Below are 16741 nucleotides of genomic sequence, written 5' to 3'. Positions count from 1 at the left end.
GTATATTTGGCCATCGTACATAAGTGTCCCATGAAGCAAAAAGCACCTTCTTGAATGAACCCTTTAAGACTGAAAATTATTTTTGACATGAACTGTTTTTCCTGATTTGAAAAATCACTGCGATCGTAGCCCCATAAAAGAGGAACTTGAAAAGATTTGGGAAGATTTACACAAAATCTAATACTGAAGAAATTTTAAATGAATTATGTCACAGCATCTAAAAAGTTGTGCGAAATCCAGAGGAGTGAAGCAGAGGAATCTAGTAAGAAAATTGTAGATCAAGCCAAACATAAATGAAAATATAAACTGACGATAAATTATTTTAAAGCATAGAAGAAAGATCTATAGCTTTATGGAATATTTGGTTGATTGGGAGCAAGAAAGGAACTTCTACGAGTTTTTAGGGTTATAATAGGAACTAAATCGGTGCTCTTGGGCAGTCCGCAAGGAGTGACTGATCCTTCCATCACGAAGCATAAATTGAGTGTCGAAAAAGAACATGCGAATACCGCTTGCCATTGACGTGGCCCATTTTTGGGCAAGACAAACTGAATTTTAGGCCTCGATACAATTAATAAAATCTGGCTGATTCAGAAAGAGATCATGAGGAGCAAATGTTGCAATATACGAGAAATACAGCGAGATTCTGATGGCGATATACACTTTTCTATGTGAAATACCATAGAAATAATTAAAAGTACCAATTTTTTTGTGTGTTCACACAATCAGTGGCAGGCTTTGTCTCCTCAAAAGTTTCTTGCATCCCCTCCCTCTTTTTTTTTCAATAAAAAATGTTTCGCATAATATTTTGCAATTATTTAACACGGGGCATCTTAAAAAATCAATCACTCAGAAGAAATCTACAGCGCAATGAGTACTCACAACTTGAGAGAATTAGCAGAACTTTTAGCAAAAGACAAATCAGAGTCTGATTTGGTACAGTTAATTTTGCATAAAAGATCAATTGGCGCGATGATCGAGCTTCTTCATGTAAGCAACAATGAGACTTTACGTAAGGGTGTGGTGGAAAAAATATTCAGAAAAGTGAAAAGCGGAAAAGAAATGAGTGTTTTGGAGAAAAAGCATTTGATGCTAAAATTTTTCAACACCAATGACGAGGATACACTTGACAATTTGTTTGAGATATTCTTTGGTGATCATACCTTGGATTCTGGTATAGAAGAAGCAGAATATGACATTGCAGAGCAACCAAATAAAATTTGCAAAATCTGCTATAACAATGAATACAACACCGCCTTTATTCCGTGCGGGCACGTTGCTGCATGTCAAGAATGTGCTTCAAAAACAAGGAACTGCCCCCTATGTCGAGAACCATACGTTGAGACTACAAGAATATACTTTTCGTAAAAGAGAGAGAATTGAATGCAAAGCTAATATCTTAATGAGTTGTCAATACATATGAAAATCAGCCATGATTAAGAGGAAATAAAATTGTTTAAAAAGAAGAAAATGCGTTTTCTGCAAGAGTCAGGAAAGCAAAGTTAATTTTATAACAGAGTCGAGAAGAAAAATTTTATACACAGGTAAGAGCTAAAGTCAAAAAGGGGAAATATAAAAAAAATTGATGTCTTACAAATTATTGACTTACTTGCTATAAATGGAATTTCATGAAAAATGCGAAAATAGTTTATCGATGGTTTAAATGCATTATTGGTTAAGAAATAAGAATTTTTCAGTCTTAGTACTCCTAAATTTACTTCAGTATACCTCTGAAAATTTTTTTTTTCACGGCATATTGATTACTGGTTTTTACACAATCTTCAAGTTGAAGGTTTAGCATTCATATTGGCATCATCTTTTTCATCTTGTCTTCCAGCAATTTTCTTAAAGTTGGTCCGTTTTCACAGAAGACGACCATGTCTTTTTGGTTAAATTCTACAGCAGCTATTCCACCCAGTAGCTTACGGCACATAACTCAACATTCGGTGAAAAGATCTCTGGAGAAAAACCGATCGCGATAAATGTTGTTTTTCTTCCTCCTTTTCACCAACACTTCTACTTGACGTTAAATCTCTGCCAAAAATAAAAGTTTTTTAAGTTGATAAAATTCTTATAAAACGGTATTACTCTGAGATTTCGAAGATCTTTTGATCACATCAACGAAATTTCCCAAGATAAATGCAAAGTGTGCAAAATCTTTGTTTCATATCCGATAAAACTTGTTTGGACATGTCACTCTGCTGCATATACACTTTTTTTTAATATCTCAGAGGAAAGTCTAGGAAAATGGCATGTAAAGCATTTTTCTAAAGAGTAGGTGGAACGATTACAAAAATTGAACTTAAATCGAGTTTGCTCCGATATGTGTTTTTTTATTGTTTTTCTAGGTAATCTTGGTACCCTCTCTTTATACCAGGATGATTTTTTTTTCAAAAATTTAAGTGGATAGAGTTCAAAGATGATTTGTAGTGATAGTGAGTGCAAAGATAAATCCCCATAATCAATGAAAACTCAAAAGATACCCCAAAAAAGCTAGGCAAGCAATTGTGAGGAGGCGTCGACCTCGAGGGGAACCTAGGACAAGGTGGCTGAGTCAAATTCAGAATCTTGCCTTGGAGCGCCTTGGGATTGAAGCTGAACTTATTCCTGAAGTGGTGGAGGATCAACAAGTGTGGGCTGCTAAACTGGATGTTATGGGAACGCGACCCCAATAGGGATAAGCGGTTGAAAATGTTGATTATGAATGAAAACTCAGATCTGTGACTTTCTTTTAGTGAGTATCTCTTAAAAATTCTCTTTTGGTGTTCGTTGACTAAGGCCATCATACAAAGTAGTCTTTTCTTAAAGAAGACGCATTCAGTTTTAATTTTCTAAGATTTCTCACAAAAAGGTTATCAAAATGATAAAAAATAGTCCATGAAAAAGGCATGAAGTGATTCAGTATCACAAGCGGCCGAGTTACAGAAGACCATGCATCTCTTAAGTAACTAGTCCATATTCACTATTTCATTTGAAGAAAAAGCATTTTTACAGTGGAGGGTACAAAAAATTCACTTTTTCATACGTTTTTCCATAGAGACAATAAACTTTTGGGGAACTTTTTTCCTAAAAAACAACTGACTTATCATTCTGACATACTTCGAGGTTTTACATTCTATCTGAAACACGTTTAATTTGTCTGAGTCAACGTGTAAAATCTGCAAAATATTAACAGAGTAAAAGAGAAATAGCTTCAATTTTTATTAAACATCCACCATCTTAATTTTATCTGAAGAGTATGATAAGAATTTATTCAAAAGAAAAGATCTTCATCTTCTATTTTATATGAGAAAGTCTCTCAGAAATGCATATCAATCTAGCAACAAGTTATCATTGAAAAGGCGTGAGATGATTCAACATCGCAGATAATTGAACTTTAAGAGACTATGCATTACCCTGATAACATGTTTCACAAATAAAATCGATTCATATCTCAGAACAAAACATTTACGATTGCCTAAAGTATTTTCCAAACGGTGTAGCGGGTACACAGAAATTTCTAAATTGCAACTCAAATAAAGTTTTCGATGTTCTTCAGTGCAAGGTGTAAAAGGTGTAAATAAAATTTTAACAACAATAATACTAGGACAAATTTTTGCCCGAGAATTAAAGAGGACATAGTTCCGTGGTGATGTAGTGAGTGCATGCCAAATTTCCATATTGAATCTAAAGCAAAAATCTGTGACATTCTTTTACTAAACATCCTCTTGAGGCTTTTCTTTTGATCCGCTCACAGAGGGAATATACTAAAAATATGATCATTTCATAAAAATAAGTTTATTCTCACCTATGGTCATGTGATTTGGGTAATGACCGAAAGTATAAGATCGCGAGTACACGCTGCCGAGATGAGGTACCTTCGGGCGGTTAAGGGGAATCACTCGTCGAGATCGAGTGAGGAATGTGGCCGTTCGTGAGGAACTAAGAGTCAAGGATCTGCTTCTTCGGGTTGAGAGATCACAACTTCGATGGTATGGACATGTTCAGCGCATGGATAAAAAAGATTCCCCAGAAAAGCTATGCAAGCCATTGTGAGAAGTCGTCGACCTCGAGGCAGACCTAGGACAAGATGGCTGAATAAAATTCAGAATCTTGCTTTGGAACGCCTTGGGATCGAATCCGAACATATTCCTGAAGTGGCGGACGATCGACAAGCGTGGGCTACTAATTTTGATGTCATGGGCCCGCGACCCCAATAGGGATAAGCGGTTGAAAATGAATGAATGAATAAAAAGAAGAGGATTTCACACTTTCCTACTTTCAAGAAGAGTCTAGCATGGATAAACATAATTTGGGAACAAGTTATCAGTGAAAAACATGTAAAATGTTTCAGTATCGTACATAACTAAATTTTAGGAGTCCATTCGGCAGCTCCACAGTAATCAGTGATATGCTCACCCCATTCTGTATAATTTGAGAAAAAATAATTTTATATGAAAAACATCTTCAGATTTGTTATTTTGTTGTCGTTTCTCAAGTCTTTATGATAAGTTTCATGTGCAAATTTCTTCAGATCTCTTTAAAGCACATTGCAAATAGTAAGAAAAGCATCAATTATAAATTCAAAATATTTAATATTGGAGAGGGGAGGGTGGGGTTTCTCTTGCAAAGTTATCAGAAACCTAACACCTTTTCCCATTCTTTCCTCACTTGCGGCCAAGAAAATTAAATGATTCATATACAAAGAATGAAATTTGCTTTCATTGACGATTTTTCACTCCTCTTTTAATCGCCTCACTCCACCCCATAAAATTCATGAGCGATGCAGAAGATCATATTTCGGTCATTCCGGCGACAAGTGCATAGAAATGGAAGAAAGTACATTCAACCATCAGTTTGTAATATTCAGAAATAATTTGGGTATAGCATGCTTATATCACATATTTGAGATCCAAGATCAGAGTATGGAAATGCTTTTCACAAAAAATGGACAAAGAAAAGTCGTGAGAACAGTGGATCATATGGATCATCATGATCTAAAGAGGCATTGCGAAATTTATCGGACATTGCAAATAGAGGGGGGCAGAAATGAAATTTTTGGTAGACATAGAAGAAGGATTCTCCAGAGAAAAAATTTACATGAATTAGATTTTAAAATCTCTTGCCATAATTAGACAGCCCTTGCCACAAGAGTTCTCTAAATTGAAACAGCCTCTAGCTGTTTGAAGCAACTTTTAACTGTATCCAACCCCATTCTGCGCACACTGCTAGGATATAACCCTGCAAAACCGATTTTTTGGGGTTACAAAATATTCAACCTTTGAAGATACTTTTCCATAGCTATGCATGGTTGGTGATCATACCACTAAAATTGCGAAGAACGTATGGGGCAAGTAAAATAAAGAGGTGCAAAATAGACTTTATTCAACTTAGATAAAAGATCATCCCAATGAAAGATCTCCCTTAAAAGTGCAGTGGAGTAAATTAATTTCCCGAAAATATGTGAAATTATATGAAAAACACTTATTTTCACTGTAAAAACGTTTATCCTCTTTATTAAGAAGCCTTTAATAGCTCTCAAAGGGAAGAAAAAATTCCCACAGCAATTAAAATATTCCCACGACAATTAATTTATAGTCGCCTCCATACGACACATTCCATGCCATTTTTGCAATACGATGCATTCTTAAGTACGGGTCATATATCCAGAAGTTACCACGCGCCACTCTGAAACCCGAAACCCAAGATCTGTTTCTCTCACTGTTTTTCCCCGCCAAGTGACGCGCGCAATTATTCCCACGGGGCATGTGTATGTGTATGAAAATGTATGCATGCATGGGAAATGTCTATATGGGATATCTATGCATGGGTGACGTCAGCCTGTGGACGATGCAACGGTTCACGATTCAGCGGAAGCCCATCAACATGCCACCGTGGCCGAGTGGTCTAAGCAGTGGTACACATTACGTTTAAGACTTTAAGTATCTGTCGGTTCAATCCTAGGTCTCGGCCAAAAAATTTTCACGTCGCGAAAAAAATATTACGGAAATAGTTAATAATAGGAATAACAGAGGGCGCGCGCATAGAAAATAAGAGCAGCGGTCGGTAATAAAAAAATGGCGAATAAAAATAAAAATGGCTGATGGGAATTCAAAATGGCGGCCAAAATTCAAAATGGCGGTCAAAATTTCAATTTCACAATCAAAGGTGGCGCTCGTATACCAACAGAAAAATCAAATTTAAATTTCCGCCCTGTGACGTCAGCCTCCCAGGGGGTGGGGGTGTGACGTCACCCCAAAATATTGCGTCATGCCTCCAGGGTGTGACGTCAGAAAATATGTGACGTCATCATATATGGGTGACGTCATCATAAATATGACGTCATCACCGGATGACGTCACGCCGACTTGCTCGATGATGACGTCAGCGCGTGACGTCATCTACGCCGACTTGCTCAATATATACTACTTTTATCTATTTTCATGCACTTGAAATGCATTAACCCTTGAATTAAAATATATATACTGACAAATTTAACCATCTACCTGCCCAATCCGCTACAGCCTTCCGCTATTTTTTTCGATATGGCGAAATAGATTTAGTACAGAACTGATTTGAATTACCGCGTGTCAAATATATGAATAATACTAATTTTATCAATAAAGTCAAATTTTAGCTAAAAGAAAATATATATGAGTGATTTAAATATTTAGTACATTAAGCTCAGGCATGTACTAAACTTTTATGTGATATTTCAAATTTTAAATTAAATATTGAAAAACTAAAATCTATTAAAGGAAAGAAATCTATTCTACTGGAACATTTAGTTTTTGTAAAAAACGAAAATATTTGTTAGTAAAATATTGCATATCGCTCATACAAATGTAGTGACCAATCTACTGCAGTCTTTATTTCCTGTTTTTGGAGGGAATTAATAGATTTAGTACATAGATGATCTAAATTACACTGTGTAAAATACATGAAGTATTATAGATAATTAATACTCATGAATCTTAGTTAAAAAAATGTCGGCGGGTGATCTAAATATTTAGTACATTTAGCTCAAGCATGTACTAAACTTTTCTGTGAAATTGGATTTTTTTTAATCTAAATCATCTCGTGTGAACACTTTGAAGTGTTTGCTTAATATTCTAAATTGAAACAGTAAATTTTAAACCGCTCTAATTTCGATTTCATACATATTTTTAAAATGTTGGTAATAGTTTTTTTTTAGTACAAGAAAAATTACATGCAAATTATATGAAGGAATGCGAAAAATGTTTAATATTTATTTTATATGTCTTTTTAATTAAAATTTAGTTCAATAACTTGTGCTCGAAACTACAATTAGAAACTAGATAACGTGCATTTTTTTCTCAATATCTAGCCATTCTAGTGAAAACGAGTTTGCTAAGAATATGACATTTTAAGATTAAATGTTATGTGAATCGAATAAATGATCTCAATTTGAGAGCTTCATCAGTTACTAAATTTATATAAAATATACTCTTACAAACGACTCAAAATACCATTAATTACTTTAATTATTGCTGTGCAAATATTTCTATTTTTTAAATAACTCTTTTAGATAGTTGGTGAAGTTTCTTCTGTGGCATTTACACAATTTCATGAGTCGATTATTTCTGAATCATAAACGCATTAAGCCCACCAACGCTGCTCAGCATGATTTTAATCATCGAGGTCTTGCGTAAAAATAGCGTTTTTGAAATGACAATAAATGCAGTTGATAACTAAAATGTTATATCACCAGGAAAGCATTAATTATTTGCATAAATTATTGCAATAAAGAAAAGTTTTGATTTCAAAACAAATAGGGGAAGGCATTGTTAATGATCTTGACTTTAAAAGTACTTTCTTTCTCACAAGATTAGCTTTTTATTAAATTAATTTATGTTTTTTTTATTTATCAAGTTATTGCTTGACGTGTTTAGCAATATTTTACCAATAGTAAATACATATTGAATTATTTACACTTTATGCATCATTTAATTTTAGTTTATTGCAATTTTTTCATTCATTCATTCTTAAGCAAAATGTAAACAGTTCAATCACAGCTTGAAAACCCCTACAAACGTTGCGGCTAGACTTTATACCGAAGATTAATTTTTCAAGTCATTCGACATAGACGATGAAAAGAAACATTTTGAATGATTGACACTGTGAATGATGCAACAAAATGCTTTTTTATCACCTTAACGGAAGATTTTCCTTTCTTGGATGATCTTTTGTGGAAGTGCTTTCATTTTCTCAATGGAATTATTGTTTTTGGCGCCAAAAATAGGCTGCGGAGAAATGGTTGAAAATCAATTGGAAAGTATGTTATGAGGCAATCACAAGCAAGGAAAAAACAACAAGTGACGAATTGCAAATATTCACTAAATTTAACACTTACAAGTAGTACTTGTGTTTGCTAACGTTGCGAATGTTATTGCTTTTAAACATTGTATACGTCATGGGAAAAGCTAAGACCCGCACGATGTGTTTTGCACAAACGGGAAATTTAAATAATTTCATTTCCCTATAAAAAGTGTTCTGCATCAATTGGAATGAGATAGAAATTTACATATATCTGACGGAAATGTCTACGGAAAGTCCCGTAAATTCCACTTAAGTATTATTCTGAAAAAAAAAATGAAAATATTCCTTTCGGGATCTTGAAATCTATAGTAAAGATTCCTAAATAAATAAGTCTTAAAAAGCAGAAAAAAGGAGTCTTAAGAAATATTTCAAACCAATTTATACTCAGCACTTCGTTATCCGCATGACAGCTGTCAAAAATATCTTCTGAATGGATTTGTATCTATACACTGGGCTCTCCGCTCTCCTATATTCGGGTGTTTGCGATTGAAAATGACAAATAAAATCCATGCGACAAGGGTGATTTTGTGATATTCTCTTTTTTGTTTGACAGCTGTCAACTGAATATCGAGAGCTGAATTTTTTCTCACTATTAGCTTAGCCTTTTAGGGCAAGAAAATAGGATTGTATTTGGCAATTCTGCATCTTATTTGAAATATGATGCTTTGGTGAACACAAAAAAAATCACCGTGGATTTTTCGACAAGTGCCGATTTCTTGACGTTTAATAAAAAACTACATAATAAACGGAATAGATTTAGTACATAGCTGATCTAAATTATCTCGTGTACTAATATTAATTATGAACAAATACGAATAACAGTTAAAAGAAAATATTGATGGTTGACTAAAATATTTAGCACATTTAGCTCAGGCAGGCGTGTACTAAACTTTTCTATGACACTTTAATTTTTAAATAATGTCTTGCAAAACAAAAACTTAATAAAATATTAATTAAAAATAAATAGAACGAATAAAAACAATAAAAAGTAATTTTTGGTGTTCGCTCATATGGGAGAAATATGTTATGAATAAAAAGTTTATGATAAAATATGTTCTATCGTGATAAGTGTGCATTCAAAATTTCAAACTTGATCTATCTTTTGAAAAGAATAAAATATGGATGAATATGATCCTTTTATTTTTACCTGTGTGAAGTTAACAGCAAAACAATGTTTCATTTAACCCTTTAAGGACGATTGGGTCACCCATGACCCAAAAATGTAACTTTTCCTACGGCGTTCGCTGTATTTTGATCTAAAAAGTTAGAAAAAATGATTTTTTTCTGCGACCCTCAATTTTTTACCTTCTGGTCCTTAAAGGGTTAATCATTTTTGACATTTTGGTAACTTCATCAAACAAATTCGACAGAAAACTTTGTAGATTACTGCCGAAAAAATCAACATCTTAACGGAAGTTGTGCTGAAAAATCTGTATCCTTTCGAACGAATATTACATCTACCGAATTTTGGTGCATAAACTGATGATTTTTTGTAGATTATTACCAGTCTAGACCTTCCAGTTACTTTCTTGAAAGATAATCTTTTTTAATCAAATATATTTGTAAAGTTCAATAGAGTAATTTTTGCTGATATTATTATTTGCATACTTATTAAGAATTTAGCAGAGCTAAGTTATGCGTAGAAAATCGAGAAATGATATATTTAAACTGTGTATAACCCTAAAATCCGTGTTTTTGGTTCATTACAAAATGTGCATGAGTCAATGCAGATTTTGTCTGTCTGGCAGAGATTCTGTCGAAAGTCTGCCGATTTCCTCTGGCTGTACCGTTAAAATTAAAAAAATGTCGAATAAGATAGACATGTAGATTAATCCCACCCGGCAAATTCTGCAGAATTCTGCAGAAATTCGTCAGATTTGAAACTGTAACTGCCGAAAATTCTGCAGAATTTCTGCAGAATTTTGTTCTGAAGGTGGATCCGATCGTTGTATGAAAATTCTGCAGAATTTTCTGCAGAATTTCTACAGAAAATTTTATGAATTTTCGGCACTTTCCTCAAGATGTCGTTCTGTCAAAATGGACTTGGAATATTTTCTCCGAAATTATTTATCAACTTGGTAGAATTTATAATCAGGATTTTCATAATATATTTTATATATATAATATAAATACTGCGATGGTATGCTGTCTATAGAGAAGGATTAAATAGCAGTATTAAACATACTCCCGACCGAAAATTCCGCATTTTTTGATAAATTGTCCAAGAGTTTTCTTGAGAACAAAAAAAATTTACGATGTGATTTTCAGCTGAGGCCTTTAAAATTATTTATTATTTGTGAAAAAATTATTCTTTTCATTTCATTAAGTATATTTTCGTCAATTTTTGCAATAAAATTTTGAGATTTGAAATAACCGTCCGTGAAGCAGCCATTAGGTAACGGGTGTGAGACTTCGCTTACTCGAGACAAATTTTGATAGCTTTGGTTATTTGCCGTTGCAATCGCTAGTGCGGTTTTTGAATGATGGCCGTTAAAAAAGGAAGAAGAAGAAAAATTGCGGAATTGCAGAATGAAGTTTTGCTGGGATGTTGACGGAAAGATTATTTCCACTCCAATGACATCTACACACTAATGAAATTTATGTCCATATTGAAGCAAATTCCCTATACTTATGTAGGAAAAACTGTTCAATATGAACGTAAATTTCTCTAAGTGTGTAGAGGCCATAAGTTTATTTAAATTAAGATATTGACCGGAAGCGGTTAAAATTGTCCAATAGGGAGGATGTTGCGTTTGTTGAACAACGCCAGGTCACACTATCTTTGACGACTTATCAGAAGATCGGATAATTCGTTTGGAGTGCTTAAATGTATCCGTCTTTAGTCTTAACCAGAGGAGCAGGGTGACATTAGCTTTGACAAATTAATGAGACCATTTTTAGTGTAAATTTATCTGTTTTTGCACGAATTTTACGAAATATCTCGAAAGCTACGTTGTTATACAATTTAGGGTTTTTTTTTGGTAAAGTATTCAATAAAAACTTGCTTTTCATTTTCTGATTGTCAAATTCACTTTACAATAGAAAAAAAACTAATTTACTCATTTTTTTGGTTTCGATCATTACGGTTAAATGTCATGCCCTTGGTCCAAGCATTACTTTTCTGCATTATTACGATTATTACCTTTTTTTAAATCCAAAACTTTAGCGACCACTAGTAAGAACAATAGATTAACGATAATGATCTATCTTATGAACCGATGGATCATATTTCTGTCGCTCAGAGCAGAAATGGGCTATTTAAATAGGATATGCACATACGATAGGCTTCTTTTCCTCTGAACGTTTAATTCGATGTATTTTCCTACAAATTTTCCTGTCATTTCAGTGGAGGAATATTCTTGGGAATTCCTTTAGATTTCGTAGGGATATTTCTGTACCATATGACAGAGAAAGATAGGACAAATCCATACATAACCTGCGGAGCATCTGCGATATGGCGCGTGATTATTTTTATAGGGGCTTATGCAAAATATTGTCCCCTTTTCGCGCCACTATCATCATGCTTAATGTGATTTCTTTTACATGATCAGCATATCTCTCACCTTCCTAATTAAATCACTGGTTAATTTTCTCATTCCTGTTTCTATTTTATAATGACACACGCTGGTTAAACGATTTGTATTTTCCCTTTTTTCTCCATCAGAGACAACTTCTTCGGCAATATGTTTTGCTGTGCATTTTGCCTAACATCTCCGCAAATGTTGAAGCTGTTAAACCAGTCAATCGGCGCAATAAACTAGCCTATTCGGAAACTAAAGTTTTACACCACTTTTGCACTGCCTGTCTTGAATTTTATCATGACACGTGATTAGAATTTTTCACATTGTACCATGTGCGATAATGAGCACTTTTTACGGGTTGTGCTAGCTTCCAAGTTGAAGTCTTTTGTAAGAGAGACGCCTGCGTTGAACCTGTTCGATAGAGCTGCAAATTGGATAGATGGGAGATTTTGCGCGCGAAAGTCTTCATGAATTATGGAAAAAGTTCAATAGTGAAAGGTCTCCTTGATAAATTTCTCACAAGTGCAAAGTTATCTCTAGCCATACAGTCTGATCGATATAAATTCTTTAAGCGCAATTTCCTCGTTAGTAAATAGTAAAATGTTAATGCATTGAAGTGTCGTTTGAAAGTCACTTAATTTATTCAAAGAAATGGCACATATCTATGGCATTAGGGAAACATTGTAGAAATCAAGGGGCATATATATATTTTTATCTGAAATTTTGTTGAGCCTAACCTAAAATCTCTGAATTTTGAGGATACGAAGTTAATTTTGAATTTGACGTTTTGCACCTGTCATATTTGACACTGTTTTGAAGTTTTGAAAAAGATCGTTAAGCACAAAGTCCCTTTTTCTTTTCAATCTTTTCAAACACGAAATTTTTTGATCAATTAACGAATATTTAATCTCAAAACTAGCACAGAATTTTGTAAATATGAACAACTCTGGTTCCACATTGGTCAATTTTTCTGCACTACTTGAAAAATTTGTCACCGATGTCAAAGAAGAAGCATTGAGACGGTGAAGCAAAAAAAAGTGAGAAAAGAAATCGTGTGCTGTACTGAATCATTGAGAGTTTTGCCTTAATTTGTGACATGGTATTTGTGTGTGCACGATCACTTACTTTATTTCTATCAATTCACAACCCAAGAGGCTCTTCTCTGGTCCCAATTCCACGACGGCGATCGTCAGATCATGGTGGTAGATCATCATGAGAGAGTCGTTCTTCTGCCGAAGACCACTGGAAGATGCGCGAGAAAAGAAGAGAAAAGCCATATATTGATTATCGAGTGATGGTGGTGAGAGTCGCGATCGCGAGCGGATGTAGATCATGAGACGGTCGCGATCCCCAAGAAGCATCTTTTCAATTCTGTCTTGTAGAATTAATTAATTTGGGACATGACACATGATAGACTATTTTCAATCAAGATGGCCGCTTAACCGTTCATTTTAACTTATGATTTTCGTTTTGAAATTACTGCTTGATAACTGAACCGATCATGACCCAAATGGTAGATTTGGAAAGGCCTTTAAATTCTGACCAAGATGCATTTTGTTCTCCCATCCAATATAACAGAGACGTATGCCAATATTTATAAAGTTTCTGATATTGATGTCTACCGGTAGGATATTTAATAAATCATTCTACAATTTTTCTTAGTCATTTGACGTGGAAAGTATGACTCAATATTTGCTTTGGCTCAAAAATGACCGTGTAGAATTGATGAAAAAAATACCTTATTGGAATCTTGAAAAGTAAAAGTCTTACTTACGTCGAATAAAACAAATTGTTCTATTTGATAATCTTCAGGCGATGTGCAGCAATTTCATGACAATCTAATTATTAGTTTACTGTAAATTTACATACGTCACACAACTACAATTGAAGAAGAAGGTTTTTTGACGGATGTTTTGTTTAACCAATTTTGATATTTTAAACAATTTCTTGATAATTTGTTGACAAATGTCAGACTTCTACAATATAATTTGACAGAAGTCAGACAGCCCATAACGTAAACTATAAAAAGAAGAAGAATATTTGACAGAAGTTTGATTTGAAAGCTATTTTTTGATATTTTCAAAATATTTTCCTTTAATTCATTTCATTTAATTCAAATAGAACGACCTGCTCTGTTTGACATAATTAATTTGTAATTTGACAGACGTTAGACCGATAGACATTTGCAATGTAAATTAGAAAAAGAACAAGATATTTGACAGGTTTTTTTCTTGGAATTTTTGATATTTTATTTTATTTAATTAGAATAACCTGTTTCATTTTACAGTATTTGATTTCTAATGAGACAGACGTCAGACAATCACAACAATTGGAAGAAGAAAAAATATTTGACAGAAGTTTTATTTGAAAGCTACTTTTGATATTAAATCTTGTAATATTGATGTTTTTTCATAGTTTTGACAAACTTTTGAAATGCTTATAAACCTTGTCTTTCAGTCTAGACTAATTTAAAACAATTTCTAAAATTGATATTAGAACCCTATAAAGTAATTTGCGTATGTGTATTGTTAGTAACACATCTGAACTTTAAATAACGACAAAACTGTAATGCCCTAGACAGACTTACGACTTAAGCCGAGAAACGTCTTAGTTGGAAACTGATAGGAATGTAGTCTACTCATTATTTTGATAATAAATTTATAAAGGTGTTTACATGAGCTATAACACACTAAAATTTCAGCCCAATAAGACAAATTTTAGGTTTTGACAGTTAGTTCCAATGGCGGACAGAAACGTCTAATCAAGATGGCGACCATGTCATCTTGTAGATCACGTGCTTTTTACCCTTATATGTGAAGATCTTCATTGTCGTTTATTATCAGAAATTGTTGATTTTTTATTATTTATTAAAAAGTGCAAAGTCACCCGTACCTTATCCTAAGTGCAAGCCTTTTTTTCTTGATTTTTTTTAACATAGTAAAATTTTATAAGCTTAAGATGTGGGTGTGTCCAGCACATAATCCTGCTAATTGTAGTGGTGAAAGTGTTTACGTCAGATGTGTGTAAGAACCGTTTGAAACCGAATAAACATCAAAATAAGTTTGTTCTGGTAGCGTTTTGACCATTGACGTAAAAGGTTCATTTGACGTTTGTTCGGTTTCAAACGGTTCTTGCACACCTTTATGTAGTCAACTCGGCACTGAAAGGTTCTTTTTAGGGCAAGCTTACAGCATCATCTCTATGAATATTGAGGGCTTATCGACAAGCAAAAAATACTGTTAATGGTCTTGAAGACGTTCCTAAAGATTTAAACTCAAAATGAGTGGCTTTTAAGTGGCGTGTCTATAGTGAAAAAACCATTCAATGGTAATTTATAATGTGTTAAAAAAAGGTATTTGATAGGTTTTCATGTCCAGAAACTTGTTAATTTTAACAAAAATACAACGAAATCTGGTAAAGATTATATAGAAGAAGCTCTTTGGTCAAAATTGACGATTCTGATCAGTCTCAATGCACTTATACTAGAGGTTTAACCCAGTTTCAGAAGGTCTAAAAATCTTAAATTGTAATCAATTTTATTAGTTTATAAGAACTTAACTGATCATTTGTCCTTAATAATCCAATTCTGAGTTAAATTTTTCCGTAAAACTTTGAATGGTATAGATCAGGTAAGCCATGGATGAGTCTTAGGTCTGAAGACCGTATAAGTCTTTTAAAGGTCGATTATAAGACTTTTTTTTAAATTTTTATTCGACAATGCTTCTTGGGGATCGCTCGTCTAGTCTAGGAAATCTTGTTGGACATTTACGTGTAAGTCTTCATCTGATCATTCTGGATTCTGCGTTCCACGAAGCGTGAGATGCCCGGAAATGGGGCCAGGTTAGTCAGGGAGGGTGGCAGTTGAAAGGACAAAGTGGGTTTGGCACGTGCAGTTGTTGTGAGAAAGGTGAATCCACCGCAGAGGAGGAGACATAAAAATTTCACGCTTTTGCTCCAGCGAGACATCTTCCGCACTTCTTCACATTCTCTGACCAAAATCCCAAACAAAGAGTCTCTCACTGGGCTGTGTCTACACAATCGTGACTAGAGTTTTTAGAAAAATCACTAATTCATCACTTTTCCTCACAATTTTCTAACTTTTATAAATTATTGATTTCGGTCAATTGCTCCAACCAAAAGGGGCGCCTTGTCAAAAAGCACTTTTATCACACGACAGTAATTGTATACAAAAACTTTCTCATTGATTTCCAATATTGACCTTTCTGTGGGATTCTCTTTCAACTGACTAAAACGAACCTCTTCACTGAGACACTTTATTGGCACTGGATCACACTAACAGATCTCTCTTGCTCTAGAATTTCCTGCAAATTCTCAACACTTTTTGTTGTTTATTATTTTTATCTACAATCACCGTTTAAATCTCTAACTCTAGTTCAATAACTATTGCACTTTGCCACTCTTTCTTCGTTGGCTGCTCCACCGCGACTGAGCTCCAAGTCAATTCTCAGGTATCCACCAAGTGCTTCGATCGTTGGATGAAATATTCAAAAGTCGCACAAGGTGTTCCACCAAATATCGTTGCACAACACTCAATTATGGGGTGTCTCTCAAAATGCCACTAATATTTATTTCAAATGCCCCTTCTTCATCAATTATTTTTGCTAAACTTTCCAACAAATAGAGTCGCGTGTCCAGAAAATTATTTTTGGCGCCAATTTTCCCAAGTTTCTTCTTCTCTCATTTATTGATTGTGCCAGAACTCGAAGAAATGCTGAAATATTGCAATGAATTTCCCATGCGAAATGCCCCAAGAATTCAAGAATTAAAAGCTTTTCTAATAAAAAAAATATTGCATTCTCGTGGAAAGTTCTTACACAGACTAGGATTAGTTTCTATATTTCTAAATTTGATCGAAATTTTATATTCTAAATTATTTCCTT

At 33.9% G+C, this 16741-nt stretch overlaps 1 protein-coding gene across 1 annotated transcript in view; it reads right to left on the bottom strand.

Moving 5' to 3' along the window:
* The window catches only part of LOC129807377 (uncharacterized), a 41794-nt gene extending 25486 nt beyond the window's left edge, over positions 1-16308 (bottom strand). Inside the window, exons 1-2 of the mRNA XM_055856595.1 lie at positions 15610-16308; positions 12966-13082 (exon numbers count right to left, since the gene is read on the bottom strand). Coding sequence (XP_055712570.1) covers positions 12966-13082; positions 15610-15806 — 314 coding nt within the window. The 5' untranslated portion in view covers positions 15807-16308. The remainder of the gene's footprint in view (positions 1-12965; positions 13083-15609) is intronic.
* Positions 16309-16741: the final 433 nt, after the last annotated feature.

The sequence above is a fragment of the Phlebotomus papatasi genome, chromosome 3, assembly GCF_024763615.1.
Source record: "Phlebotomus papatasi isolate M1 chromosome 3, Ppap_2.1, whole genome shotgun sequence".
Taxonomy (NCBI): Eukaryota; Metazoa; Arthropoda; class Insecta; order Diptera; family Psychodidae; genus Phlebotomus; species Phlebotomus papatasi.
This window is presented reverse-complemented; position numbering and strand designations above follow the sequence as displayed.